General features: G+C 46.9%; 1 protein-coding gene across 23 annotated transcripts in view; it reads left to right on the top strand.

The window, feature by feature from the left end:
- Nucleotides 1–14,130, top strand: part of LOC115640488 (uncharacterized PPE family protein PPE40-like) — a 31,855-nt gene extending 17,725 nt beyond the window's left edge. For 15 of the 23 annotated variants that reach the window (XM_030543299.1, XM_030543292.1, XM_030543302.1 and 12 more), the window contains 10 exons: nucleotides 1,422–1,445; nucleotides 1,880–1,936; nucleotides 3,714–3,737; nucleotides 5,874–5,897; nucleotides 6,346–6,402; nucleotides 8,116–8,139; nucleotides 8,590–8,646; nucleotides 12,256–12,279; nucleotides 12,586–12,642; nucleotides 13,851–14,130. In XM_030543299.1, the coding sequence (XP_030399159.1) occupies nucleotides 1,422–1,445; nucleotides 1,880–1,936; nucleotides 3,714–3,737; nucleotides 5,874–5,897; nucleotides 6,346–6,402; nucleotides 8,116–8,139; nucleotides 8,590–8,646; nucleotides 12,256–12,279; nucleotides 12,586–12,642; nucleotides 13,851–13,862 (360 nt within the window). In that variant the 3' untranslated portion in view covers nucleotides 13,863–14,130. The remainder of the gene's footprint in view (nucleotides 1–1,421; nucleotides 1,446–1,879; nucleotides 1,937–3,713; nucleotides 3,738–5,873; nucleotides 5,898–6,345; nucleotides 6,403–8,115; nucleotides 8,140–8,589; nucleotides 8,647–12,255; nucleotides 12,280–12,585; nucleotides 12,643–13,850) is intronic. The other 8 variants (XM_030543303.1, XM_030543301.1, XM_030543285.1 and 5 more) reach the window with 7 other exon arrangements.
- Nucleotides 14,131–15,132: the final 1,002 nt, after the last annotated feature.

The raw sequence follows: 15,132 nt of genomic DNA, 5'->3' as shown, positions 1-15,132 counted from the left end.
TAAAAAAGGGAAAAAAATTGTCCTTTAAAAATTTTACTGGGCTTCTACTTTAAAATATTCCCACCTCTCCCACCATGTCAGGGTTTCTTCCACACTCGGAAATCTGGGGTACAGATGTGGGAACCCGCATGAAAGACTCTCTAACCTTTTTTTTACCAACTTCGGTTTAAAACTTTTTTAAGGCATATGATTAGATGTATGTTTATAACAGATGAATATAGGTGTTACACGATAAACATAATAAACATTCCCCAAATTGCAGGGTTATGGTAGCGTAAATACCGGTGACGTGGCCTATGGCAGATTTAAAGACAACAGCGTAAGCAACTGAGATTACCTCTCCATGCCATGTAGCTTCACACACATCAGTGAATGGACCCAGTTTCAGCTAGTTTGGTGTCTGATAATGTCTGCCTGTGAGGAGCTTTGGCAGCATTTGCTGATGTTACGAAGGCAGCATGGAAAGCCCTCCCACTCCACAGGGTTTATGAAAATCTCCAGAGGCTTATAGCAGGTTAGCCTCCCTCTCCCACAGTACCTGCGGTATGAATGAGGCATGCCAGAAGAGGCTTTTTCATATCACTCAGAAGGCACTTCTGCTGGAAGCTACCTCAGAGGGTCTCCAGGTGAATGCATATATGGGAGGTTAATATGAGAGTGCCATGTTTGATGGGACGTTGTCCTCTCCACGATTCCTTTGGGCACCCACGAAATATCTTGCAAGAGGGTCTTTGACACCACCCACAATGCACTGCACATGGGAGCTATCCCAAGAGTTTTCGCATACATGTCCATCCCGCACTGAGGAGCTCATGAGAATTTCCCATGACATCATGGGAGGATGATCTCGTCTCCTACTAGTCCACAGGACAGGTATGAAGTGTCCCACAGATCCGTTGGGTACCCACTAAATATCTCACATGAGATCCTTCTGAAATCACATGGAATACGCTGCTCTTGCCAACAGTCCTAGGGACTCAGGGTCAATTGTGTCCTGTCAAGAATACGAAGGCCGACTCCTTTCCTATTAGATTAAGTTTGACTTATGTCATCTGAGTGGGAACAACATGTAGCTTGTTTCTTTCAGAACAAAAGAGGACTCCCAGATATCTGTGAATAAGAAACGTACGTAGCTGTGAGGGGATCTAAGCATAGCATAAGAGTTAAAGTGCTAGATTAGCATCGAGTTGATACAATTTATGTCAATAGCATTGATGAGGTCAGCACTGGAATACTGGGCCTTTTAGGAGATATGACTGGGGAGCCCATTCCTCTGTTCCAGCCCAGGGAGCGACATCAGGGTAGATTGGCCTATTGGTCTGATGAGGTGTGGCTATTCTGAAGTTAATAGATGGTACAACTGCTCCTACCCTTGTGGGAAGTTGAACAGTGTGCATTCCTAACTTCTCTTTCTCTTGTAGAAAAAGAACAAATTCTGGTCAGTGGTGAGTATCAGCAGTTATTTTCCTATTGGACTACCATGCTTTGCCTCAACAGCATTCTGTATTGCTACTAACTAACAGCCCAGCCCTTTGCTGGCAAAGCTCCCAGCTGCCATCCTGAACCCTCTTATCCCATCAGTCCAGCCTGGTATAACAAATATACAGGTTTGGAATGTCAGAGATTTACCAAGGATTATCTCCTGGTTTCCACCAGTGGATGAGAATGATGTTGGGGCAGATCCCCAGTTCATGTAATTTGCCGAAGTTTCATAGGAATCAACGGGGTTTGTTTCCCATTGACGTTAATTGTTCCGAGAAGCACTGGAATCAATAAGCCACAACCCCTGATTCTTTATATTGTCCATGGTCCACTGGGTCAATGGAATATCTGTTGGAGCCCTATAGGTGTTACACAATAAACATTCCCCATCTTGCAGGGCTCTGGTAGCGTAAACACCGGTGACGTGGGCCACGGCAGCTTTAACGACAACAGCGTAAGTAGCAGAGATTACCTCTCCATGCTATCTAGCTTCACGCACATCAGTGAATGGATCCCATTTCAGTTAGTCTGATGTCTCATAATGTTTGCCAGCGAGGAGCATTGGCTACATTTGCTCATGTTGCGAAGGAAGCATGGTAAGTCCTCCCTCTCCACAGAGCTTATGAAAATCTCCAGAGGCTTATCTCAGGTTGACTTCTCCCTCCCACAGTACCCGGGATAATAATGAGGGATGCCAGATGAGGCTTTTTTTATATCACTCAGAAGGCACTTCTGCTGGGAGCTACCTCAGACGGTCTCCAGGTGAACACATATTTGGGAGGCTTATATGAGATAGCTAGGGTTGATGAGAGGTTGTCCTCTCCACAATTCCTTTGGGCATGTCGCAAGTCACTGGCGCAGCATCTCCTGCTGGTCGTCTCGGGAGTCAGCTCAATCCAGCCCAGAGCGCCCTTTAGAGACCGCTGTCTTGCCTGCCACTGGCCCCTTGTCCCTCCCCCACCCACTGCCCTTCTAGGTCCAGGTCTTGCCCCGCCTGCAGTAATGTGCGATTTGGGTCTCCCCACCTAGCAGAATCCCCAACCTTTCTCTCCCCAGTAGGTCTCAGTGGTTAATGCCAGTCACCATCCAGCCCCTGCTCTCTGGGGCAGACTGTAGTCTGTAAACCTCTCAACATCAGCAAAGGGGGCTGGACGAGCTGCCTCTGCCTATATCAGGACTATCCCTCTGCACCCCTAGTTCACTCTTGCGGGCCCTTAATTCGCCCTGCAGCCTGGGGTTTTACTAGGCTGGAGCTAACCCGCTCCTTCTACCCTTATCAAGCAATGCTCCACTTCACTTACCCTTCCCAGCTTTCCAGGCAGCAAGGTCCTCCTCTCTCGAGGAAGCTAGAGAGTGTGTTCTTTCGGCCTCTGGCCACCAGCCCTCTTATAGGGCCAGCTGTGCCCTGACTGGGGCTGGCCCCACCTGTGGCCGTTTTCACCAATCAGACTAGCATTTCTCCTGCCCCAACCCCCACCCAGGGCTGTTTTAACCCCTTCCAGGCCGGAGCAGGGTGACCACTGTGCTACAGGGCACCTATGAAATATCTTGAAAGAGGGTCTTTGACATCACCCACAATGCATTGCACCTGGGACATATCCCAAGAGTTTTTGCTTATATGTCCATACCCACTGGGCGGCTCATGAGAATTTCCCATGACATCATGGGAGAATGATCTCTTCTCCTACAAGTTCACTGGACAGCCATGAAGTATCCCACAGTTCCTTTGGGCACCCACTAAATCTCTCACAAGAGATCCTTCCGAAATCACACAGAATGCACTGCTCTTGGCAACAGTCCTAGGAACTAAGGGTCAATTCTGATGTCACTCCTTTCCTATTAGATTAATTTTGCCTCATGTCATCTGAGTGGGAATAACACGTGGTTTGCTTCTTGCAGAACAAAAACAGAGACCCATTTATCTATCAATAAGGAACGTACTTAGCTGTGAGGGGATCGAATCACAGCATAAGAGTTAAAGTGCTAGATTAGCACCGAGTTTATTTTTCTATGTCAATAGCATTGATGAGGTCTGCACTGGAATACTGGGCCTTTAGGAGATATGACTGAGGAGCCCATTCCTCTGTTCCAGCCCGGGGAGGGACATCAGGGCAGATTGGCCAATTGGTCTGATCAGGTGTGGCTATTCTGAAGTTATTAGATGGTACAACCGCTCCTACCCTTGCAGGAAGTTGAACAGTGGGCATTTCTAATTCCTCTTTCTGTTGTAGATAAACAACAAATTCTTGCCAGTGGTGAGTATAAGCAGTTATTTTTCCTATCAGACTATCATGCTGTATTCTGTATTGCTGCTCACTATAGCCCAGCCCTTTGCTGACAAAGCTCCCTAAACAACTGCCATCCTGAACCCTTTTGTCCCATCAGTCCAGCCTGGTATAACCAATTTACAGGCTTGGAATGTCGGAGCTTTACCAAGGATTCTCTCTCTATTTCCACCAGTGGATGAGAATGATGTTGGGGCAGATCCCCAGTTCATGTAAATTTGCTGCAGTTTCATAGGAATCAGCTGGTCCAGGTTCGCATTGGTGTATATTGTCCAGAGTAGCACTGGAATCAATATGCTACATCCCCAGATGCTATAAATTGTCCATGGCACATTGCGTAGACGGACTCTATGTTGGATCCTGTCATAAACATACAGCTCAGGATAGCATAAAATCCCTCTTTACCCTGTAAAGGATTAATTCCTCTTTTACCTGTAAAGAGTTAAAAAGCTCAGATAACCTGAGCTGCACCTGACCAAAAGGACCAATAACGGTAAAAACACATTCTGTTATTCTAGCCTTTCTGCGCTTAGCCTAACTTAGAGCTAGAAAAGAAAACAAAAACCACTTGTGATTTTTCTTGCAGGAAGCTAACTATCGTGCCCTCATGCATACAAAATATACTCCAGCTGTTCACAGCTTAAAAAATAATAGAAATTAAAAAAAAACCCTCTGCTTTTTAAGAAGCAAAATAGGAAAAAAAATTGTCCTTTAAAAATTTTACTGGGCTTCTGGTTTAAAATGTTCCCACCTCTACCACCATGTCAGGGTTTCTTCCACACTCAGAACTCTGGGGTACAGATGTGGGAACCCGCATGAAAGACTCCCTAACCTTTTTTTTACCAACTTAGGTTCAAAACTTTTTTAAGGCATATGATTAGATGTATGTTTGTAACAGATGAGTATAGGTGTTACACAATAAACATAATAAACATTCCCCAAATTGCAGGGCTATGGTAGCGTAAATACCGGCGACGTGGGCTATGGCAGATTTAAAGACGACAGCGTAAGCGACTGAGATTACCTCTCCATGCCATGTAGCTTCACACACATCAGTGAATGGACCCAGTTTCAGCTAGTTTGATGTCTGATAACGTCTGCCTGTGAGGAGCTTTGGCAGCATTTGCTGATGTTATGAAGGCAGCATGGAAAGTCCTCCCACTCCACAGGGTTTACGAAAATCTCCAGAGGCTTATAGCAGCTTGACCTCCCTCTCCCACAGTACCCGGGTTATAATGAGGGATGCCAGAATAGGCTTTTTGATATCACTCAGAAGGCACTTCTGCTGGGAGCTACCTCAGAGGGTCTCCAGGTGAATGCATATATGGGAGGTTAATATGAGAGTGCCATATTTGATGGGACGTTGTCCTCTCCACAATTCCTTTGGGCACCCACAAAATATTTTGCAAGAGCGTCTTTGACATCACCCACAATGCACTGCACATGGAAGCTATCCCAAGAGTTTTCGGATACATGTCCATCCCCCACTGAGGAGCTCATGAGAATTTCCCATGACATCATGGGAGGATGATCTCTTCTCCTACTAGTCCACAGGACAGGTATGAAGTGTCCCACAGATCCGTTGGATACCCACTAAATATCTCACATGAGATCCTTCTGAAATCGCATGGAATACACTGCTCTTGCCAACAGTCCTATGGACTTAGGGTCAATTGTGTCCTGTCAAGGATACGAAGGCCGACTCCTTTCCTATTAGATTAACTTTGACTCATGTCATCTGAGTGGGAACAACATGTAGCTTGTTTCTTTCAGAACAAAAGAGGATTCCCAGATATCTATGAATAAGAAACATACGTAGCTGTGAGGGGATCTAAGCAAAGCATAAGAGTTAAAGTGCTAGATTAGCATCGAGTTGATACTATTTATGTCAATAGCATTGATGAGGTCAGCACTGGAATACTGGGCATTTTAGCAGATAGGACTGGGGAGCCCATCCTCTGTTCCAGCCCAGGGAGGGACATCAGGGCAGACTGGCCTATTGGTCTGATCAGGTGTGGCTATTCTGAAGTTACTAGATGGTACAACTGCTCCTACCCTGGTGGGGAGTTGAACAGTGTGCATTCCTAACTTCTCTTTCTCTTGTAGAAAAAGAACAAATTCTGGTCAGTGGTGAGTATCAGCAGTTATTTTCCTATTGGACTATCATGCTTTGCCTCAACAGCATTCTGTATTGCTGCTAACTAACAGCCCAGCCCTTTGCTGGCAAAGCTCCCTACACAGCTGCCATCCTGAACCCTTTTATCCCATCAGTCTAGCCTGGTATAACAAATATACAGGTTTGGAATGTCAGAGCTTTACAAAGGATTATCTCCTGGTTTCCACCAGTGGATGAGAATGATGTTGGGGCAGATCCCCAGTTCATGTAATTTGCCAAAGTTTCATAGGAATCAGTGGGGTTTGTTTCCCATTGACGTTAATTGTTCCGAGAAGCACTGGAATCAATAAGCCACAACCCCAGATTCTTTATATTGTCCATGGGCCACTGGGTCAATGGAATATCTGTTGGAGCCCTATAGGTGTTACACAATAAACAGAATCAACATTCCCCATTTTGCAGGGCTCTGGTAGCGTAAATACCGGTGACGTGGGCCACGGCAGCTTTAACGACAACAGTGTAAGTAGCAGAGATTACCTCTCCATGCTATCTAGCTTCACGCACATCAGTGAATGGACCCCATTTCAGTTAGTTTGATGTCTCATTGTTTGCCTGCGAGGAGCATTGGCTACATTTGCTCATGTTGTGAAGGCAGCATGGTAAGTCCTCCCACTCCACAGAGGTTATGAAAATCTCCAGAGGCTTATAGCAGGTTGACCACTCTCTCCCACAGTACCCAGGGTAATAATGAGGGATGCCAGATGAGGCTTTTTTTATATCACGCAGAAGGCACTTCTGTTGGGAGCTACCTCAGAGGGTCTCCCGTTGAACACATATTTCGGAGGCTTATATGAGATAGCTAGGGTTGATGAGAGGTTGTCCTCTCCACAATTCCTTTGGGCATGTCGCAAGTCACTGGCGCAGCACCTCCTGCTGGTTGTCTCGGGAATCAGCTCAATCCAGCCCAGAGGGCCGTTTAGAGGCCTATTCCTTGCCTGCCACTGGCCCCATGTCCCTCCCCCGCCCAGTGCCCTTCTAGGTCCAGGTTTTGCCCCGTCCGCAGTAATGCGCGATTTGGGTCTCCCCGCCTAGCAGAACCCCCAACCCTCTATCCCCACTTGGTCTCAGCGGTTACTGCCAGTCACCATCCAGCCCCTGCTCTCTGGGGCAGACTTCAGTCTGTAAACCACTCAACATCAGCAAGGGGGGCTGGACGAGCTACCTCTGCCTATATCAGGACTATCCCTCTGTACCCCTAGTTCACTCTTGTGGGCCCTTAATTTGCCCTGCGGCCTGGCGTTTTGCTAGGCTGGAGCTAAACCGCTCCTTCCACCCTTCTCAAACACCGCTCCACTTCAGCTACCCTTCCCAGCTTTCCAGGCAGCAAGATCCTCCTCTCTCGAGGAAGCTAGAGAGTGTGTTCTTTCAGCCTCTGGCCACCAGCCCTCTTATAGGGTCAGCTGAGCCCTGACTGGGGCTGGCCCCATCTGAGGCCTCTTTCACCAATCAGACTAGCATTTCTACTGCTCCAGCTCCCACCTAGGACTGTTTCAACCACTTCCAGGCCAGAGCAGGGTGAACACCGCGTTACAAGGCACCTATGAAATATCTTGAAAAAGGGTCTTGACATGACCCACAATGCATTGCACCTGTGACATATCCCAAGAGTTTTTGCATACATGTCCATACCCACTGGGCACCTCATGAGAATTTCCCATGACTTCATGGGAGAATGATCTCTTCTCCTACAAGATCACTGGACAGCCATGAAGTATCCCACAGTTCCTTTGCGTGCCCATTAAATCTCTCACAAGAGATCCTTCCGAAATCACACGGACACTGCTCTTGGCAACAGTCCTAGGAACTAAGGGTCAATTCTGTTGTCACTCCTTTCCTATTACATTAATTTTGCCTCATGTCATCTGAGTGGGAATAACACGTAGGTTGTGAGGGGATCTAAGCATAGCATAACAGTTAAAGTGCTAGATTAGCACCAAGGAGATATTATTTATGTCAATAGCATTGATGAGGTCAGCAGTGGAATACTGGGCCTTTTAGAAGATATGACTGGGGGGCCCATTCCTCTGTTCCAGCCTGGGGAGGGACATCAGGGTAGATTGGCCTATTGGTCTAGTCAGGTGTGGCTATTCTGAAGTTAATAGATGGTACAATCGCTGCTCTCCTTGTGGGGAGCTGAATAGTGTGCATTCCTAACTTCTCTTTCTCTTGTAGAAAAACAACAAATTCTGGTCAGTGGTGAGTATCAGCAGTTATTTTTCCTATTGGACTATCACACTTTGCCTCATTAGCATTCTGTATTGCTTCTCACTAACAGCCCAGCTCTTTGCTTTCAAAGCTCCCTACACAGCTGCCAGCCTGAACCCTTTCATCCCATCAGTCCAGCCTTGTATAACCAATTTACAGGCTTGGAATATCGGAGCTTTATCAAGGATTATCTCCTGGTTTCCACCACCGGATGAGATTGACGTTGGGGCAGATTCCCAGTTCATATAAACTTTCCGTAATTTCATAGGAATCAATGGGTCCAGCTTCCCAATGGTCTGTATTGTCCAGAGAAGCACTGGAATCAATATGCCACATCCCTAGATGCTATAAATTATCCATGGCCAACTGAGTCGATGGAAAATCTATTGGAGCCCTATAGGTGTTACACAGTAAACATATTAAACCTTTCCCATCTTGCAGGACTCTGGTAGCGTAAACACCGGTGACGTAGGCCATGGCAGCTTTAACGACAACAGCGTAAGTAGCAGAGATTACCTCTCCATGCTATCTAGCTTCACGCATATCAGGGAATGGACCCCGTTTCAGCTAGTTTGGTGTCTGGCAATGTTTGCCTTCGAGGAGTATTTGCTCATGTTAGGAAGGCAGTATGGAAAGTCCTCCCACTCCACAGGGCTTATGAAAATCTCTAGAGGCTTATCGCAGGTTGACCCCACTCTCCCACAGTACCCGGGGCAATAACGAGGGATGCCAGACAAGGCTTTTTTTATATCACCCAGAAGGCACTTCTGCTGGGAGCTACCTCAGATGTGCTCCAGGTGAACACATATTTGAGAGGCTTATATGCGATAGCTAGAGTTGATGGGAGATTGTCCTCTCCACAATTACTTTAGGCATGTCGCAAAGTGACAAGTCACTGGCGTGGCACCTCCTGCTGGTCGTCTTGGGTATGAACTCTTTCCAGCGTAGGACACCTTCCACAGGCCAATGTTTCACCTGCCGCTGGCCCTTGTCCCTCCCAGAGCAGGGGCCCTTCTATTTCTATGTACGGGCTCTGCCCCATTCAGAGAAACCCAGAATTTGGGTCTCCCCACCTACCAGAACCCCCAACCCTCTATCCCTCCATTACCTCAGTCATTACTGCCAGTCACCACCTAGCCCCCGTTCTCTGGGGCAGACTGCAGTCTGTAAATCACTGAACATCGGCAAGGGAGGTTGGACCAACTGCCTCTGCCTATATCTGGACTGCCCCTCTGCACCCCTAGTTCCCTTTTCTGGGCTCTTAACTCGCCCTGCAGCCTGAGGTTTTGCTAGGCTGGAGCTAACCCGCTCCTTCTCCCCTTCTCAAACACTGCTCCACTTCAGCTACCCTTCCCAGCTTTCCAAGCAGCAAGGTCCTCCTCTCTCTAGGAAGCTAGAGAGTGTGTTCTTTCAGCATCTTATAGGGCCAGCTGTGCCCTGATTGGGGCTGGCCCCATCTGTGACCGCATCCACCAATCAGCCTAGCATTTCTCCTGCCCCAACCCCTACCTAGGACTGTTTTAACCCCTTCCAGGCCAGAGCAGGGCACCTATGAAATATCTTGAAAGAGGGTCTTTGACATCACCCACAATGCATTGCACCTGGGAGATATCCCAAGAGTTTTTGCATACATGTCCATACCCACTGGGCGCCTCATGAGAATTTCCCATGACTTCATGGGAGAATGATCTCTTCTCCTACAAGTTCACTGCACAGCCATGAAGTATCCCTGTCATAAACAGATAGCTAAGGGTTAATGTTCTTTTTCCTGGAAAGGAGTAGCCTGAAACACCTGACCAGAGGACCAATCAGGAAATAAAACTTTTTCAAATCTGGGTGGAGGGAAGTTTGTGTGTAAGTCCTTTGTTTTGTTCTGCCTGTACTCTCTCTCGGCTATGAGAGGATTTCTGTCTTCTGCTTTTCTAATCTTCTGTTTCCAAGTTGTAAGTACAAAGATAGGTTTGGGTTTTTTTGTATTTACATGTGTGTAGTTGCTGGAGTGCTTTGAATTGTATTCTTTTTGAATAAGGCTGTTTATTCAATATTCTTTTAAGCAATTGACCCTGTATTTGTCACCTTAATACAGAGAGACCATTTTTATGTATTTTTCTTTCTTTTTACATAAAGCCTTCTTTTTAGGACCTGTGGAGTTTTTCTTTAGTGGGGAACTCCAGGGAATTGAGTCTGTAGCTCACCAGGGAATTGGTGGGAGGAAGAAGTCAGGGGGAAATCTGTGTGTGTTAGATTTACTAGCCTGACTTTGCATACCCTCTGGGTGAAGAGGGAAGTGCTTGTGTTTCCAGGACTGGAAATAGGAGAGGGTGGACTCCCTCTGTTTAGATTCACGGAGCTTGCTTCTGTGTATCTCTCCAGGAACCCAGGGAGGGAACACCTGGAGGGGGAAAGGGAAATGGTTTATTCCCCTTTGTTGTGAGACTCAAGGAATTTGGGTCTTGGGGTCCCCAGGGAAGGTTTTTGGGGGGACCAGAGTGCCCCAAAACACTCTAATTTTTTGGGTGGTGGCAGCTTTACCAGGTCCAAGCTGGTAACTAAGCTTGGAGGTTTTCATGCTAACCCCCATATTTTGGACGCTAAGGTCCAAATCTGGGAATAGGTTATGACATGGTGGGAGCCGTGGGATAGATAGAATCCAGAAGCCAGTAGGAATATTATATTTTTCTTTTCTCTGCTAGGGGCTTTTTAGCAGAGAGGGTTTGGTTTTAAAAGGAACCAGAAATAATTTTTTTTTCTGCTCTCTCTGGCAGTTGTGGCTTGCCTATCAAGCAAGGAACCATTAAGGAACTATTACGGGTCTTTTGTCAGACAATAGCACTCCCATTAGGGGGCAATTACCAGCACAATACACATGCAAATAAAGTGGTTTTTCTGGTTTACTTTACATTTAAAAGATTAGCTAGAGGAAGAAAGGGGAAAAGGCACTGTTGCTAGGCAGACCCTAGGAGGCAACAGAGAAGCTGCAGTTTAGACAATAAACACCAGAGGGCGCCTCAGCACAAAAAAGCAGAAAACATAAGTTCCAAAAAAAGCCTAAGGCAGGAGAGAGCACTGGCAACAAGCCATAGACAAAGAAAATGAACATAAAAGACGGATAGAACTAATTAATGCAGAACTAGCCAAGGAAGAGGCAGCCCACAAAAGAAAACAAACCTACCTTTGTACTTACAACTTGGAAACAGAAAATTAGAAAAGCAGAAGACAGAAATCCTCTCATACCCAAGAGAGAGTACAGGGAGTACAAAACAAAGGACTTACACACAAACTTCCCTCCACCCAGATTTGAAAAAGTTTTATTTCCTGATTGGTCCTCTGGTCAGGTGTTTCAGGTTACTCCTTTCCAGGTAAAAAAACATTAACCCTTAGCTGAGCAGGGTGACCATCGTGCTACAGGGCACCTATGAAATATCTTGAAAGAGGGTCTTTGACATCACCCACAATGCATTGCACCTGGGAGATAGCCCAAGAGTTTTTGCATACATGTCCATACCCACTGGGCGCCTCATGAGAATTTCCCATGACTTCATGGGAGAATGATCTCTTCTCCTACAAGTTCATTGGACAGCCATGAAGTATCCCACAGTTCCTTTGCGTACCCACTGAATCTCTCAAGAGATCCTTCCGAAATCACACAGAATGCACTGCTCTTGGCAACAGTCCTAGGAACTCAGGGTCAATTCTGTTGTCACTCCTTTCCTATTAGATTAATTTTGCCTCATATCATCTGAATGGGAATAACACGTGGCTTGTTTCTTGCAGAACAAAACCAGAGACCCATTTATCTATGAATAAGGAACGTACTTAGGTGTGAGGGTATCTAAGCATAGCATAACAGTTAAAGTGCTAGATTAGCACCGAGTTTATTTTTCTATGTCAATAGCATTGATGAGGTCAGCACTGGAATACTGGGCCGTTTAGGAGATATGACTGGGGAGCCCATTCCTCTGTTCCAGCCTGGGGAGGGACATCAGGGTAGATTGGCCTATTGGTCTGATCAGGTGTGGCTATTCTGAAGTTATTAGATGGTACAACCGCTCCTTCCCTTGTGTGGAGTTGAATAGTGTGCATTCCTAACTTCTCTTTCTCTTGTAGAAAAACAACAAATTATGCTTAGTGGTGAGTATCAGCAGTTATTTTTCCTACTGGACTATCATGCTTTGCCTCAATAGCATTCTGTATTGCTGCTCTCTAACAACCCAATGATGTCGGGGCAGATCCCCAGTTCATGTAAATTTGCCATAGTTTCATAGTAATTAATGGGTCCAGGTTCCCACTAGTGTAAATTGTCTGGAGAAGCAGTGAAATCAATACGTCATATCCCCAGATAGTATAAATTGTCCATGGCCCACTGGGTCGATGGACTATCCATTGGAACCATACAGGTGGACACAATACACATTATAAACAGTCCCCATTTTGCAGGGCTCCGGAAGCAAAAAGACCGGCAAAGTGGTCGACAGCAGCTTTGACAACAAAAGCGTAAGTAGTAGAGATTATCTCTCCATGCTATGTAGCTTCACACATATCTGTGAACAGACCGTGTTTCAGCTAGTTTGATGTCTCGTAACCTTTGCCTGCGAGGAACACTGGCTGCATTTGCCCATGTTGTAAATGCAGCATGGAGAGTCCTCCCACTCCACAGGCTCCTCCCCACAGCTCCCATTGAATGGTTTCCAGACAATGGGAGTGCCGATCTGTTGCTTATAGTGGGGGCATAGCTTCATGGCCCCTCTTCCTAGAAGCTGGACCTGCTGCTGGCTGCTTCCGGGGCGCAACGCGGTGTCGGAACACGTAGGCACTAGGCTGCCTTAGGTGGGCAGCATTGACGACAGGACTTTTAACATCCCCGTCGGTGGTGCTGACCAGACCTACCCAGTGTCTTAAATGCCCATCCCCGCTGGGGTAGTGGGTTCATACATACTGAGAGCTGTGATTTGCTGCAAATGCTGTCATTCTGAACCTTTGGAGTGGGGATAATATTATCACCATGGACAATCATACACATGATTTCAACTGCACTTCTGGTCCAGTAACCGAGCCACTAAACGACACTGCCCTCTAGACTGCTGGGTACATAAGCACCCATTGCGCTTTTGAATCTCCTGCTAACCTAAGTGAGAGTTCAGGAAAGACTCTTATCTCTTCTCAGGTGTAATAAGATTCAATTAAACACCTTCCAGTTCTTTTTATGGGGCCTTTTTTTTTGGTTTTTCAACAGAAAACAAAATCATAATTTTTTTTCATTTGCAAAAGAACACTGTTGTTAAATTTTTGAGGTGCTGACTTTCTAATGTGCCCCCAGCTCTGCCCCAGCCCCTCCCCCCACTCCACACCTCCCCCTAAGGCCCCACCCCCTCCCCATCTCTTCCCAGCCCCACTCTACCCCACTCCACCCCTTCCCCCAAGTGTGCCCCACCCTCGCTCTCACCCCCTCGCCTCCAGCACCTCCTGCACACCACTGCACACCTCTGGGGGCAGAGGGGAGGAGCTGATCGGCAGGGTTCTCACTCCCTTTTCCAGTCTATCAATAACACAGTTTGCAAAGGGCACTGATGTAAAATGCACCCAGCTGTCTGGGGATGGAAAGGGATGGAATTCCTTCAGGGTATGAGGAAGAGTACTTGTCTAATTCCCAGTGGGTTAGTGGGACCATAATTGCTGTTTGCCATCTCTCCCTGGCCCTGCAGACCCTGGAATGATTAATTAATAAGAGAGACGCTGATGAAACCACATTTGCTGAATACGGCGATGATGCCTGCCATTACGCTTCCTGTGCTGCTGCCTCTCACCTCTCCTGACCAATCAAATGGCACATGAGAATCATCAATTGGACTGATTGGGACTCTAACGGATTACTGTGCTGTTCATTGATTGTGGTTTCTTTCGATGTAACAGAGGGCAAAGAACTCTGTCCCTCTCTTGCCCTGGCGAATGGCAAGAGCTTTGCAAAAACACAAATAAATGCAACTGCACAAAAAGCTTTGGGATTGTTTCTTTTAAAAATATTTCTCGATAAATTGATTTTACTTCCAGATTCGCACAGGATTTGCTCCATTCTCAGGACGTGTCCACACTTCAGCCTTAAGTCAACCTATGTTAGTAATTACTGTGGTGGCAGATGTCCACACTACCCTCCTTCTGTCTGTGATGCGTGTTCTCACCAGGAGCGCTTCCACAGACTTAAGAGGGGCAGTGTGGGAGGCTGAGAGCCAAAGCTCTCGGTTCCCTGCAGCTCCTCTCCAGGAGATCACCTGTCTCCCCTGCCCTGTCACCCCCACTGAGAGCGGGGTCCAGCTGCCCGGGGTTCTTGACTCTGTGAACGGGAAGCAGGGAGCCTCCTGGCAGCAGCCTGGCTGAGAGTGGGGAACCGGGGGTAACCGTGCTCAAGACAGCAACAGCCGCTGTAAATAACAGTATTTGCACAGACATTGTGTCACTAACTACACCAACAGAAGTGCTACACCTCTCGTGGGGTTATGATGTCGCTGTAGTAGGGCACTTTCATCAGCAGGACAAAGCTGCAGTGTGGACACTGACATAATGAGGTTGAGGTGAACTGCCTCACGTTTAGACCAGGCCCAAGTGCTGTCATTTCTGTTCGGCAATTCTGAACTTTGCACAGGTGAGGCAGGGGGAACAGGTTGTGCTCTCCAGTATCCTTCCCTCTCCCTCAGTTGGGAAGCACCGAGAAAAAATAAATAATTGAGCAACTCACAAATCCAATCGAGCAGGGAGGAAAAGGGTCTGTAAACGGAGCTCCAGAGCGACAGTTCCCAGGGCTGTGACTGGGAGAACAAGTGGCAATTTTCCTTTCAGGGTAGATGTTCCAGCACATACTCCCCAAAGGTCTGGAGATATCTCCCTGCACTCCGTAAAACAAACCCTTTCCCGAACAATTACACTCTTTTGGCCTAAACATCACACAGGTATTCGCTGCCATCAAAACCACCCATAAACTGCACTTCAGTC

The sequence above is a fragment of the Gopherus evgoodei genome, unplaced genomic scaffold (assembly GCF_007399415.2).
Source record: "Gopherus evgoodei ecotype Sinaloan lineage unplaced genomic scaffold, rGopEvg1_v1.p scaffold_31_arrow_ctg1, whole genome shotgun sequence".
Classification (NCBI taxonomy): Eukaryota; Metazoa; Chordata; order Testudines; family Testudinidae; genus Gopherus; species Gopherus evgoodei.
The sequence above is the reverse complement of the archived record's forward strand: the minus strand, read 5'-3'. Positions and strand labels throughout refer to the sequence as shown.